This window comes from Serpula lacrymans (genome assembly GCF_000218685.1).
Source record: "Serpula lacrymans var. lacrymans S7.9 unplaced genomic scaffold SERLAscaffold_7, whole genome shotgun sequence".
Classification (NCBI taxonomy): Eukaryota; Fungi; Basidiomycota; class Agaricomycetes; order Boletales; family Serpulaceae; genus Serpula; species Serpula lacrymans.
Window position 1 is genome coordinate 2,124,142 of NW_006763296.1, and position 14,311 is coordinate 2,138,452.

A 14,311-nucleotide genomic window follows, 5' to 3' on the forward strand; every position below is an offset into this window, starting at 1 on the left:
TGTCACCTCACTCCAGATCATAGGCTGTATCAGAGACATTTCGCATATCTTCGAGAGCCCCGATGGTGAAGTGTATTGGAAACATCTCCAGGAATTTGTGTTGGAGATTTCGCATATAGATTTCCGCAAACTCGCATCGGCGATGCAGAAACGAAAGAAGATGGGCTATCCGGTTGGCAAGATTGAACTAAGTTGCTTGATCAAGGACAAGGAAAAAAGGCCTGATGACTGGCTTCACGCATCACTCCATGACATTGGCAACAGGTTTACCAGCCTCGAGGTGCTGGAACTATATATGTCATCCGACGCGACGTATGATCCATTAGCTCCTGTTGCTGATCAGCACTTGGTTGACTTGTAGCAGTAGATAGGTGTGGAGGGACAGAGTGATATGGTGACGTCCCATCCCATCGATTACTACCAAGATCTTGCTTATGATTGTATTCGAAACCTCTTTTTCAGAATTTGACAGCTGCTTATTGTACTTTGTATCCTTTTTTCTGTGATGCCAACATGTTGTTTTACATAGTCATAGCATCAATACAAAAGCCTTTTCAGATCAATTCCAATTCTCATCGATCTTTTTTTTTTTTTTTTTTTTTTTCTCGTTCAATATGAATTTATTCGAGCAATGCCTCCATAGCTACTGGAACCTTTTATTTTTTCAAGTCTGAAGACAGCACGGATACTATGCATACTCAAGCTAACAGTCCTTGAGTTTCGGCGGACGTCCCAACGTCGTCGTTCTTGTGGTACATTTTCCCCAGACACTGCAAGACATGCATCAGGTGGCCTCGCCTGCTCCTTACGAAGACGGAGTACAAGGTCGTTGCCGCGAAGACAGCGACAGCACTCAGCAGAACAGGATAACGGAACTGGGCAGGACGCGAGAAGACGATGGTGGCTGCGAAAGACAAGAGGTCAAACGAGCTTTGAAGGGAGGCTTCCATGGCTGAGAAAGATCCTCTGCTGTTCGAGTCGACTTCCTGTCCATTCACAAAAACAAAAACAGATCAGATTAGCCATCGCGCGAGGAGGGCCGCTAGCGGAGAACCGCGGAGTAAAAGCAATGATACAGAGCTTACCTCTTGTATGATAAGCTGAGCACAGAGGTCGAATCCCCATAGACCTACTCTGCTCATGATCACCCCTATTATCAAACCCGCCGCACCCAAGGATGGAAGTTTTGCAAACCAAAATACGCCTACCGCCATCCCCACACATCCAAGCTGCCAATTGATAAACCAAAGCCCAGCCCTGATAGGCCCCACCTTATTCATCGCCAACGGGGCAAGCCAAGTCGCGGAAATCTCAAAAAGAACCGACACGCCGCGAATGGCACCGATGAAGGATGAGTTGTAGCCGGTGTTGAGGAGGTAGGTGATCATTTGGGCGCCAAAGTTGAGCACGGTGAAATAGAGAATTGATAGCGCGATTGATGGGAGTGCGGCGGGGTGGTGGAGATAGTCTGAGAGGGGCGCATAGAATGAGTGTATCGCTGATGACAACGAGAAGGATGTCAGCCCCTCTGATGTCGTAGAGACCACGGGTTGCTCGAGGGGCTGGGAAGATGATCTATCATCCTGCAGACCGCCAACCAAGGCATAGACCTAGATATTTACATTAGAGCAGTCCCAAGTTCAAAATTATAGGATCAAACCTTTGCGATGGCGAAGTACTCTACAGGGACCGATGTGACATTAAGCGCCAAGACGACACAGATCGCCACGATGGTGGAGATACCATCGATCATAGATATCGCTAATGGGCCAACCAACTTGCAGAACAAGTCGATCCGCCTCATTTGAGAGTTAAGAGCTATGGTACTGTGGTCAGATACTTATCATGATAGACTGGAGACATTATGCATACTTTGAAGTTCGCTTTCGTTGTCCCCGGCGATCACGACGACCTATATGATTATCAGTGCGACTACACATGTAAAGATCGATATACAGACCCAGTCTCGTTCTACAGCGACCAAGTTCATGATCGAACATAGCTTCTCTACGCAGGCCAGGCCACCGAGTACGCTGAGGACGAGGACTTCTATCCATATTTTTTTTGGCTTGCTGAAGGTGAGATATAGGAACCCAGCGCAGGATATCGCGGACACGGCTCGTTGTCCAACTGTTTCGAGTCCCAAGATCAGCAGCAGATCGACATAGTACCACACCAGCAGAACATATGCGAGCGCTAAACTAGCTCACCTATCGACACTCTCACGACGTGAAGACGATTCCTGCTGTCCACATACTTTCCAACTGAAGGGGAGAACAAGACTGCAGAGACACCCCGCAGAAGTGCGTAGAGAGAGGCTGGCAGGAGCGTACGCGGGTAGAGACTTGCAATGAAAAGGATGGCGCCGAACTCGAAGACGCGAGAATTCCAGGTGGAGAGGAAATGTGAGACGAAGAGCCGTGAAGTAATGCTCTGTGGAATTGAATGTGATCCAACGTCGCTGGTACTTGTGCCTTCAGGGCCTGAGTGTTCTTCCCCGCTTAAGCTGGCAGGCAAAGATTCAAGCGAGTCTCGAGCCGTACCGTGGCTTGGCTGGTTATCATCAAGAACGTTCATATCACGATGTCCATTGAAAGCTGAGACAGTCACGGCTACATATACATATTCTATGCATGAAATGAATGGTTCCACGGTCTATACAAGGGTAAGAGCAAGGGGAAGACCTAGCAAAGCCGATCCGATGTTGACAAGACTTTGACAGACCGTAATGCCACGCTCACCTGCAACTGCAATTGGTAGCTCTCCATTGGACCACCTCGAGCTCACATCCACGACGCTACTTTCTCTTTAACACCGTATACTTCGAAGAGAACAGATATCGAGGCGCCCCGGGCTTATCTGTCTAGTCTGGCCAACAACAGGCTGTGCGCTGTCAGCTCCAACTTCACTATATGATGGCCGCACAGTACTAATAAGGATTCGAGGTTGTCATCATTCGAGTTCGCCGTACGTCAATTCATATCTTTTTTCGCAAAACTACCTCGAGCTCCACATCCCACTAAATTCACTTAAATAGCCCTACCATATACCCACGTCATGCCTCCAACCCTGCAAGGGAGTGCAGACCTATCGTTGCTGAGGGCTGAAGTACGGCATGAAGAAGAGAACGTACGGTCCCTTCGTCTCCAACTCGCTGCCGCCGAACAACGTCTCACCCTCAAACGATCTCGCCTCAAAGAGCATGACCAACCCGACCGAGCATCATACATATCTCTCCTACCCGACGAGCTCCTCTCAGCTATCTTTAACGAGGTTCTCAAGCCAGCCCTTTCAGAGCCAGCAACGACACGCGTCTTCTTTGAGCGGGTCTCTTCAAAACCACGATTCGCCCTCGTCTTGTCGCATGTTTCGAAGCTCTGGCGTTCCATCGCTATCGCCACAGCCTCTCTTTGGGCAACTGACATCAGGCTCTACCCAGACCAGTCCGTGCAGCTACTCGAAACATACATCACACGCGCTAAACAGCATCTCCTCGATATATATATTGTAGACACGAGTGCGCGGGCGGCGGTGTCGCCGGTTGAGAGCAGGCGCATCGCTGTACTGTTGGCAGACTGTATCGCACGCTGTCGTAGGCTGTCAATCATGTCGCAGTGGGACCTGGCGTGCCCCTTGCTCTTCCAGCTTGTGAACGCCAGTGCCCCAAGCCTCTGTGAGCTCTGTCTTGCGATCAAAGGTGGCCCACCAGTCACACACGACAAATTAGCACTATTTACGAACGGCGGCGCACCTGTACTATCGTCGTTAGAAGTGCGCAATGTACCTCCAAGCACGTTCGGCCACTTCTTCCAGAACAACACGCTCACCTCACTTATCCTATCCTCGACGTCACTCAATGATATCTTGCATGTACATGAAACACGGTTTAGTGCTCGTGATTTTCTGAACCTCCTTGGGGCGTCGCCCGCGCTGGGTAGTCTTGTGTTGTACGGTGATCCTGTACGTTTTGATGCAGCGGATGCTAGGGCACTATTTGAGACAGTGAAGCTACCCGTCCTGCATACGCTGGTACTAATGCCAGTGCGCACATGTTCATACCTCTACAATGTGCTCAAACTACTCGACATTCCCTCCCTCCATTCCCTTACACTCGACCTGCGGCGGATCTATTCATACAACGTAATGAATACGCTGGTCGACTTTCTGCGGTACGACGCGCAGTATGTGAATCTACGCAACTTTACACTGTATGGTGGGCTGAACAAGGATGATGTGGCATTCGCCGCTGTGCGAGCGTTTCCGAATGTGGTTAGTCTGACGGTATCGGTGTATACAAATACGATGCTGAAGGTGCTTACGCGGGGGGACACTAGAAGGGAGGAGGAGGAGGAGAGGGCGGTGGGCGTGGATAGTGAGGATGAGGGACATGGGGCTGAGTCTTTCTGGCCTGGCTTAAAGGAGATCGTGATCGAGGATACGGCAAAGAATGTGAATCTGCATCGGTTGTTGAAGATGTTGCAATTCCGGAAGAAAATGGGACGGCCACTTGAAGGGATCAAGTTTGATGATTTGGACGGTAGATTTCCGTGGTTCAATGCGCCGTTTAATAGACTGTTGCAGACTTGTGTTGCTGCAGAGCTGGGTTAGCCAGATGACTTGTTGTACTATCCATTGTTTTCACTGCAATTATCTACTGATGTCATGTCCTTCATCTAGTGTACACTTCACCGAATCATACATGCGAATGTGCATGACTTTTCTCAGATTGCTGTGGTCGGAATCATCACAGCGCGCACGACGCCAAATTATGTTTTCTCAAATGAAGGTATTTAAACACACACCTCTGTAATTTACATTCGATGCTGTCTATACGCTTGAAATGGACTCGGGGAAAAAAGGATGAGCCGGAGTGACGAGTAAAAAGAGAAAATCCACCCGTCCTTCCTCGCAAACCGGTGTGAACACTCACTTTGTCAGGATATCAACGTGCATCTATAACGAAGGGGACGGTGGTCCCAAAAGTCGCGTGCGGCACACGTGGGAGCACGTTTTTTCGCTTAGTTTCGCTCGCGTGGTTTTCGGTTAGCAGTAGAGGGAAGGTAGTGCAGTAGTAACGAGTGCAGTGAAAATTGCAGCCACATTGAAATTCTCACGTTTATAAGGACAGACAGCACAAGTTCACTGACGTCTGATTAAATAAAATTTGATCACTTTACTGTATTATTATTACTCTAAAGATAGTATGGAGTAGCTCAGTCAAGAGCAACGTAATGCTTTTGATACCATTATACAGTCAATCTATCATAATTAGTGCTTTATTCACAGTGCTGAAGGTAAAGGTAAGGGAAAAACATATCTCTGTAATACAATTGCCGCTGCTGCTTGAGCAAGAGATAATCATAATGTTGCTCTATGTGTAGCATCCTCTGAGATTGAATCCCTATTCCTGTACATGAAACATCCACATGCAGGATTCCAAAAAAACTCTGACCTCCATGAGGTATTGAGACATACCGGAGTTATTGTCTGGGATGAAGCGCCAATGCAACACTGTCATGGGATTAAAGCATTAGATCGTACATTGCAGGACATTTTGGATAATCAACTTCCATTTGGAGGCATTATAATGGTCTTTGGAGGGGACTTCCGCCAAACAACACCTGTTGTTCCAAGAGGGTCAAGGCAATGCATTATTTCTGCCTTTCTTAGAAGGTCACAACTGTGGACAAATATCCATATCTGCTATCTCACACAGAACATGTGCCTGGACTGTACTCCAGAAAGTGAAGCCTTTGCTAGTTGGATGTTGGTAGTGGTTGTGGAATTGCAGGAGGTGGAACTATTGAGCTTCCCGCCAACATGCTTATGCCAGAAAACACCATAGACTCATTAGTCGACACTACCTATCCTGGAATTGCAAATGGAGACCAAGATGACTATTATTTCCTCCACTGCACCATTCTCTCCACAAAAAATGATGTCGTTAGCAACCTTAATTCAGCAATGCTCACAAAATTCCCTGGAAAAGAGTTAGTAGCTCTGTCAATTGATAAAGTGATTGGAGAGGGGCATGAAAATTATCCTGTGGAATTCTTGAACTCCTTGCAAGTATCTGGCCTTCCTGAAGCGCACCTCAAACTTAAAGCTGGATGTCCACTTATGCTCCTCTGCAATATTGATCCCCTAAATGGACTCTGTAATGGAACATGCATGATTTTGATAGAGATGAAGAGAAGAGTATTGAAGTGCCGTGTCTTGGGAGGAAAACATGCAGGAAAGATAGCTTTTATTCCATGCCTCACATTGGAACCTTCATCAGAAGAATTGCCCATCAAGCTATCACATCGTCAATTCCCTGTCCATGTTGCCTTTGCCATGACCATCAACAAGTCTCAAGGTCAATCAGTGACACAGGTTGGGCTGGATTTACGTGTTCCAGTGTTTTCACATGGGCAACTTTACGTTGCATTGTCTCGCTGCACTTCAGGAGAGAGAATAAAAGTGCTATTTCCACATGGTTCAAATGACAGATGTACCGTCAATGTGGTGTATCCCGGAATTCTGACTGGCTTTATCCGTGACTGGCAAGTAGATTTTTCCCCAATTCTCACCCTTTTTACTAAAGTGTTTTATTCTCAGATCATATTTTCATCCTTTACCATTTCTGGAGTCTCTTTTTTTATTTCTCATCAATTTATTAATGTAGTACCATAGACTTTTTACGTTACAATATATGTTGATGTTTGCAAAGATTCAATGAACCATCTGCTTGATTCAGTATACTGTGCAAGTTTAGGGCAGGCTTATAAGGACATTCAATGACAGAATTGCAAGTCAAACATGCATCATAGGATTCAAAGACTTAACATACATTACAGACAGCATAAGTTTACTGACTTAACATTTTGATCACTTAACAGTATTATTATCATTATTATTTATCATATAGCAAAAATATTGCACCAGTGGCAGAGCCACGGGCTGGACCTTGTTGGATTATAAGGGCCCGTTTGGCAGCCTCCGTTTCAAAACGAGAGCTGTTTGCAAACGCGCTCGTTTTGAACATAATGGGCATGGAGGCATGGAAGCAGGGTGGTTACAGGAGCCGGTGTTACTAATTCCAGCAATGCTGGTGGCATTGGTTAAATGTGGCTGAGAACCTCTGAGAACTCAAAAAATTAGCCTCAAAAAGGAGCTGCCCACTTGGCTCCTTTTTAGCTCCGTTTCAAAGGCTGATTTTATGAGTCCTCAGCCACATTTAACCAATGCCATCAGCATTGATGGAATTAGTAACACTGGCTTCTGTAACCACCCTGCGTCCATGCCTCCATGCCCGTAGTGTAAGATAGGTGTCATCCACAACTGACACCATCACATGACATGACTTGGCTTGTGACCACTAGCACGACGAGGCAAATCACCAACTTGAATTTTATCATCTTTGCCACAAAAAAATCTATCCCGTCTTACATGGCACCATTTTTTTTAGTTTTTCTTACAGTATTATATTTGTATTTACCGAGTCTTGGCTTTTCTCTCATACCAAAAATGCTAAATAATCTAAACGAGAAGAGATAGCAACTTTCTGGTTTGTGGCACCAAGCGTAACACTCTTCACCACATGATCACATGATGGCATCAAAGGCCTATCTTATCTTATCAGAACTCAGTGGTGTGACAAGCTCTTTTCAAAACAAACAGTGTTGCCGAACACGTCAGCTCATTCCGAAATGAGCCCATTTCAAAAGGGCGCCGTTTTGAAACGAAACAAGACTTTTTTGGCGGGCAACAGTTTGAAATGGAGGCTGCTGAACGGGCCTTAAAGCTTTCCGTGTGACTTCCAAAAATTTCTGGTGGATGTAAATGCACCAAATATATGTTCAGGTGGCTTAAGCCACAAAAAAGTCGGATTTTCAACCATGGATATCTCCCACCAATCTCCGGATGTTCTGGTGATATCCACGGGATATTGACCAGATATCCGAACATTGATATCATCTGAGAATACACTCATTTTTGTGCATATCAACAAGATATCCATCAAGGACTTAGGCATTTTGCCATTTCAACTTGTAGACCTGTAATTCTTCAAATAATACATATTGTATCTAGATGACTGAGTCCTGTACAGTAAAAGATGAGTCAAAATCCAATCCAAAACTGCCATAAGATGGACTCTTTGTTCAATCATGAAGATAGCAAATCAACTCAATCTATAATGCCAGCCTCTCGAATCTTAGTGGGTGCATTATCTGTGACCCAGGCTTGGATCTCTTGAAGAGACTTGGTATTGGTCTTGTCATCTGTGGTAAGTGCCCAGTTGTAATGGTGATATGGTTTCTGAGTCAAGGGATCCTTAGGCCATGTTTGGTGATCTTTGGAAATGCCAAATGGGAAGGTGGGTAGATTTTTTGGCTGGACATTGCTTATCCCCATGTAATGGAGAAATCCTTGAGAAATGCATCCTTGTTGGGTTATTAGTGGGTGAGCCTTTTTTCTATCTCGACACTCACTCTGACAGGCTTTGATGAAATGGCATCAAGGCTCTTCTGTGCTTGGTCAGCAGACATTGCACCACCTTAGGCAGAACTTTGAGGAGGCTCTCGGGGTCTTTCAGATGGGGTTTTTTATGTCATGAGAAATAGGTCTCAGAGACCCACCATCTGTAACAACCAAGAGTTAGTTACTCTGGTGCACAACTCAGACAAGCAGAAAGGGAATACCAATCAACAGTATGTACCGTTGACTGTCAGAGAGATAAGAAAGGGATCACCCCTTAGGTTTCAACAAGTTAGTTGTGAGGATACAAGAGGAGGACTCGCTGAGTCCTTCCCCAAGATCTATTGGGGTTTATATACTAATACAGGTTTGTTTGTAAATATGTACTGTACAGTTGCTAGAGGCAGTGGCTGCTGATGTCATGGGGCCTAGCCCATGTGACCAGCTCCACTGCGTGAGATATAAAAAATAAGAATAAAGGCAGCGCCGCGCGAGAAAGGAGTCTGAACTAAAAGGGAAGTGCCACATGGCACAGTGTGAAAACTACAGTACAAGGTTAAAGCGGAAAATGAAATTTAAAGGGAAGGTCCGAAAATGAGAAGTAAGGTTTAATGGTCACATGACTGGTCATGTGACTTGGAAAAAGTAAAAGTAAAGTACGAAAAGTAAAGTGTGAGTAGGTACTGGTACGTCAATTGTAACACCATCCAACCATCGGATATTTGGTTTGCTGTGGAGGACATGGGGTTTTTGCAGGCTGGGGTTTTTTTTCTTCGCAGATTTGTATATATAAAGGAGAACAAATCATATTTCATTGCTGCCATCGACAAGGACAATGATCCCAAGCTATGGACAATTACAAGAACATTTTTGCCAACAAAAAGTAGTTTATATGAATAAGTATGGTAATTGGTAATTATATTATATGTACAATATTATTCAGTAAATATAATGGAATTCCGAGATGTTCATGCATGAATAGACTGTCAAAATGTGCTTCATATCTTATAAATGATAAAACCGGATAAACTCAATCTCTGCTAAAGCAGCCATTATTCTCCATGGAGTCACCATTGTTCCCCAGGATTATTACCTTAGTGAGTAGCACCTCCAACTATAAGTAGTAAGGGGTTTAGCATAGGAATACCTCAGTTGTTTCTATAACCTCTTAGGCAGCAGCTGAGTTTCACTTAGACTTATTAATAGATATGTAGTGTAACATATGCCCATTTCAATCACATTTCAATCCTTGAACATCTGATCAACATGTGGCAAAAATCTAGACATTTGTGCCACATATTAATTGTGGAACATCCGACTTTTTCTGTGGTGCTTGATGTTGGAAATTTTGAAACCCAGTTCCAATGTCTTGTGATGCCTTATAAGGCCCCAATGCCGATGTGGCATGGCAAGGCATTGCAGGAAAACCATGAGCTTGTAATAAAACTATAGGTCTCATCACAATGAATTGCAACAACATTTTAATGGAGTCCCAATCTGAGTAGTGGCTCAATGTAATGCATCACTATGAAGTTATAATAGTGTGTTGGTTTGACTGGAATACCATTGCAATGGAGTTCCAATGAATAATCTGTATGTTGCAATAGCTAGATAATATCTTATAATGACCAGTGATTAGCTCGAGTGACTGGTGTTTCCATTGTATCAAAACAGGAACTATATTTTCGCAAAAACACTGAAAAATGACATGTAAAGCATAAGTCTGAATTCACTTGTCAGCTATGATCTCTTTCACTTTCCTGCATATTTGCTGTGCTTTCACTGGGGGTGCAGCATTGGCACAGCCTTTCCCTTTCTTCTTTGGTACAGCTAGTGGCTCAATATCAGCTTGGGCTGTATTTCAGGTTGGCAGAGATGAGTGGGGTAAATGTGAGGCAACGATAAACTATAACAAAAGCAAAACCTGTCTCCTACTGCACTTGCAGGGAGTAAGAGGTTCAATGAGCTTTGAGGTTGACAGACGCTAGTAAATATAGCGAGTAGAGGACTTGGGAGTAAACTCAAGGGTTTTGGTTGAGGAGTAAAGCAGGTAAATCAAGTAATAGAAAACTAAGGAACTATACATGAATAGGTAAGGCTTTATATAGCTAACCGTCCATTCCTCAGACCGAAAGGAGAATAGACGAAAAGTGGTCTGAGGAATAAATCATCCAATAAGAAAAAAGGGAACAACTATCGTACAACTTTGAATGATTAATCAGCGGGTGAGAGAATTGTACTAGTAATAGGTGTTTGTCACGCGTGTTTAGGAACCGTATCCTCATGATGAGGTACGATCCTGATCAAAGTGTTTATTAGTATATCCAGGCCTTGGTGGGGCTTGGAGCTGGTTGGCGAGATGTCTACTACCAGTCCCTACCCATTGTGCTGGCTGGCTGGGAGTGATACCCAGTCTCTGATCTGTGATATAAAGTGGTAGTGATGGTTAAGAAAGCCTGTGAGGGCTATGAGAAGTAAGATAGCAAATGATACCTCTAGCCCTAGAGCCAGAGGTGTAATGGGAAAAGTGTTCGAGAACCAAGACATAGAGAAGATAAGAAAATAATAACCATATCAGTATGTACAAAGATAAATAGACAACTTGAACTCACCTAGGTTAGTGTCTGAGTCCAAGTTACTTAGTGCGGACATAGAACCCTTACTACAAGCCTCTGCTGGCACTATTGGGTGAGCCTCAATCTCAACCACCTGAATGTTGGACGCTGATTTATGAAATGCGAGCATGGCATCTTCTAGATCATTGGTGAAGCCGTCTCCTTCTTGCACAAGTGGGTTTTGAGCATGCGTAGTGCATGGTCCAAATGCAAAGAAGTTGAGGTACTTGAAGAGGGTGTGGACAGTAATGGTATTGGACTTGCAAATTAATAGCTTCTTGTACATGTAGAATTTCTTGCCATAAGCTATGCCACTCACATCTCCTACAACAGAAATTGGTATCTGGCGAAACTAAAAACTGAACCTATGTAATAAGAAATCAGCAAGCACTATTTGTGCAAGAAATAAGCCACTCACAAGGACAGCTGCAAATAACACAGCTGTGCATTAGTTTTTGGCCTTCCTTGAGATGAACCTTGTAAAGATCCAGGATCAAGTCGCATGAGTTTCAGCACCTGATACAAGGTCAGCAGGCATGTGTCAATAGGTCAAGAGAGAGAGCAAGAGATAGGAAGTTAACATACTAATGCAATGATCTTTGATTCAAAGATCTGCTTCATATCTTTCTTAAAGTCTGGAAAAAGAATAGATGGGAATAGTGGGTCTATTTTGCTCATAGTATCAAACTTGAGGAGGGCTTGAAGGGCATGGATATTGTCCCAAGCATATCTATTTACACTGTTTCTTGGCTCAATCTGCTGATGTAAGACAGCTGGCCATTTTTAAAATCCTTCAACAGTTTGTCTCTCTTTTTTTTGCTCATGTTTTTGCATAAATCAAATTTTGGCTTGTTTTCTGCATCACTTCCCTCTTTGTGATCATCTTGGGCTCTGTGCCCTTTCTCTTTGTGTTTGAAGCATCATCCTTCTGCCCAATACTTTACTTTGTCAACCTCCATTCTTTGTCCTGATCTGCTGTAAGTTATTCTGGATCTGTCTTTCTTCTCTTCCACTGCCTTGTCTTTCTTCTCTGAAGTGCCACTCCTTTTGTATCTCCCATTGGGTCTCCGGTAATAAAACTATGTGAAACTCAGCTGCTGCCCAAGAGGCTATAGAAACAACTGAGGTATTTCTATACTAAACCCCCTACTACTTATAGTCGGAGGTGCTACTTGCTATAGTATCATGACTCCTAGGAGAACAATGGCTGCTTCAACAGAGACCGGGTTTATCCGGTTTTGTCACTCCCACTCGAGTGCAACCGTAGTCCCATAGCTTTAGAGAATTTCCAGTGTTTTTCATGAGTGAGGGGTTTAGTGAGAATGTTGGCAACCATATCTCCTGTAGGAACATATCTGATTACTGCCTCTCCCTTTGATACTAAGTCATCTCGGATAAAATGATATTTCCGTTGAATGTGTTTTGTGCGAGCATGGAACTGTGGATCTCGTGTAAGAATAATAGCTGCTTGATTGTCACAGTGCAATATTGTAGGTCCATTTTGAGCATGTCCAATTTCTTCAAAAAATGTCTGAAGCCATGCAAGGTGTTGTCCAGCATTGCTCAATCCAATGTACTCTGACTCTGTGGAGGATAAAGCTACCATGCTTTGTCTTTTGCTTGTCCAGGAGATTGCTCCTCAGATGGTGATAAAAACAAAGCCTGATGTTGATCAAGACGTGTTTGGGTCTCCAGACCAATCTGCATCTGAATATCCATAGAAATCCATGTCCATGGAGACATCTGTGCCATCATATTGTAGTTCTATGTCCCTGGTTGCTTTCAGATATCGGAGGACACATTTTGCAGCTTCCCAGTGATGGCTCCTTGGAGCTGAGCTATGTCTGCTTAGTATTCCAACAATGTAGGCAATGTCTGGGCGGGTTCTGAGCAGGGCATACATGAGGGAGCCTACAATTGAGAGGTATGACACTTGACACCCTTCAATATGCATCTCGTGTTGCATAATATCTTCCCCTGGAGCATTTGCGAGGAGTTTTGATCCATGGGCCATTGGTGTCCATACTGGTTTGCAGTTATTCATTCCAGTACGCTCCAGGATTGTGTCAATATATTGGCGTTGCAATAGGGATATTGTTTTGTTTGAACAATCACGTTTGATTTCTATTCTGAGGATGTATTTTGCTTCTCCAAGGTCCCGCATTTTGAATATGGATTCGAGTTTGGCTTTTGTGATATCCATGAATTTTCGGGATGAAGCTCCTAAGAGGAGGTCATCTACATAGACAACAACAAAGCATATTTGTTTGTTGTCCCGGAATACATAAAGACATGTTTCTGCATTTAGTCTTGTGAAACCGAGCTCCTGGAGCTTGCGATCAAAAGTTTTGTTCCATGTACAACCAGCTTGTTTTAACCCGTAGATGGATTTCTTCAATCTCCAGCAGTATCCAGGTTGGATAGGAACACCCCCTGGAGGAAGCATGTACAGTTCTTCTTCAAGTTCTCCATTGAGATAAGCTGTGGATACGTCCATTTGATCAAGTTCTAGGTCGTACTTTGCTGCCAAGGCTAGAATAAGATTGACTCTAAGTTTGCAACTGGAGCAAAAACCTCCTGGTAATCAATCCCCTCCCTTTGAGTAAAACCTCGTGCAACAATCCGGAGTTTGTATCTCTCAATATTTCTGTTTTGATGTGATGGGTTTCACTCCCTTCGGAAGTGGGACAGTGTCATATACTGCATTGGTATTGAGACTTAGGAGTTCCTCCTCCAAGGCAGACTTCCATAATTCTCCATCCGGACGTGATAAGGCTTCCTTTAGTGTCCTTGAAAGGTCTGTGTTAGATGGACCGGTACTTGCTATTCCAGCAAAGAATGTCTCCTCTGTATCAGATGTATCTTGATGAACCTCAGGAGTGTTAGGTTTCTCCATGGAGTTGTCATGCTGCTCTTTTCGAGACTGTTCCTCATCTAGAGTCCTTTGATAGTCTCGGTTTTTGTCTGCAGGACGGGTCTGGCGACTGCTTCTGCGTACTCCTAGGACTTCAGCAGGCATGACTGCTCTTTTAGGAACTTGTGCAGGTACTCCAGGGAGTAGACACATTTGTGTGTGTGTTGCCCCATTCACTCCTGAAGGTGTTGAATCACTCCTCAGAGGTGTTGGATGACTCCTCGGAGGTGTTATATGCCTTCCAGAAGCTGATCCAATGGACAGGCTGTCTAGCTGTATTCGGACTTTTTCCACATCAGCTGGCTGTATGTTGAGGGGATGT

At 44.3% G+C, this 14,311-nt stretch overlaps 3 protein-coding genes across 3 annotated transcripts; 2 read left to right on the plus strand and 1 right to left on the minus strand.

The window, feature by feature from the left end:
- Positions 1-24: 24 nt before the first annotated feature.
- SERLADRAFT_468866 (uncharacterized protein) lies at positions 25-447 on the plus strand (the record flags this gene model as incomplete). Its single annotated transcript, XM_007318864.1, has 1 exon — positions 25-447. One exon carries the CDS (start codon positions 143-145, stop codon positions 359-361), a length of 219 nt encoding a protein of 72 aa, XP_007318926.1.
- A 142-nt stretch (positions 448-589) lies between these two features.
- On the minus strand, positions 590-2,723 carry SERLADRAFT_468873 (uncharacterized protein; the record flags this gene model as incomplete). The annotated part of the gene is made up of 6 exons (XM_007318865.1): positions 590-986; positions 1,086-1,610; positions 1,661-1,818; positions 1,873-1,912; positions 1,961-2,130; positions 2,211-2,723. The coding sequence occupies 6 exons, from the start codon at positions 2,575-2,577 to the stop codon at positions 699-701; spliced, it is 1,548 nt and encodes a 515-aa protein (XP_007318927.1).
- Positions 2,724-3,057: 334 nt separating this feature from the next.
- Positions 3,058-4,722, plus strand: SERLADRAFT_415829 (uncharacterized protein; the record flags this gene model as incomplete). The annotated part of the gene is made up of 1 exon (XM_007318866.1): positions 3,058-4,722. The coding sequence occupies one exon, from the start codon at positions 3,058-3,060 to the stop codon at positions 4,606-4,608; it is 1,551 nt and encodes a 516-aa protein (XP_007318928.1).
- Between the last annotated feature and the right edge of the window lie 9,589 nt (positions 4,723-14,311).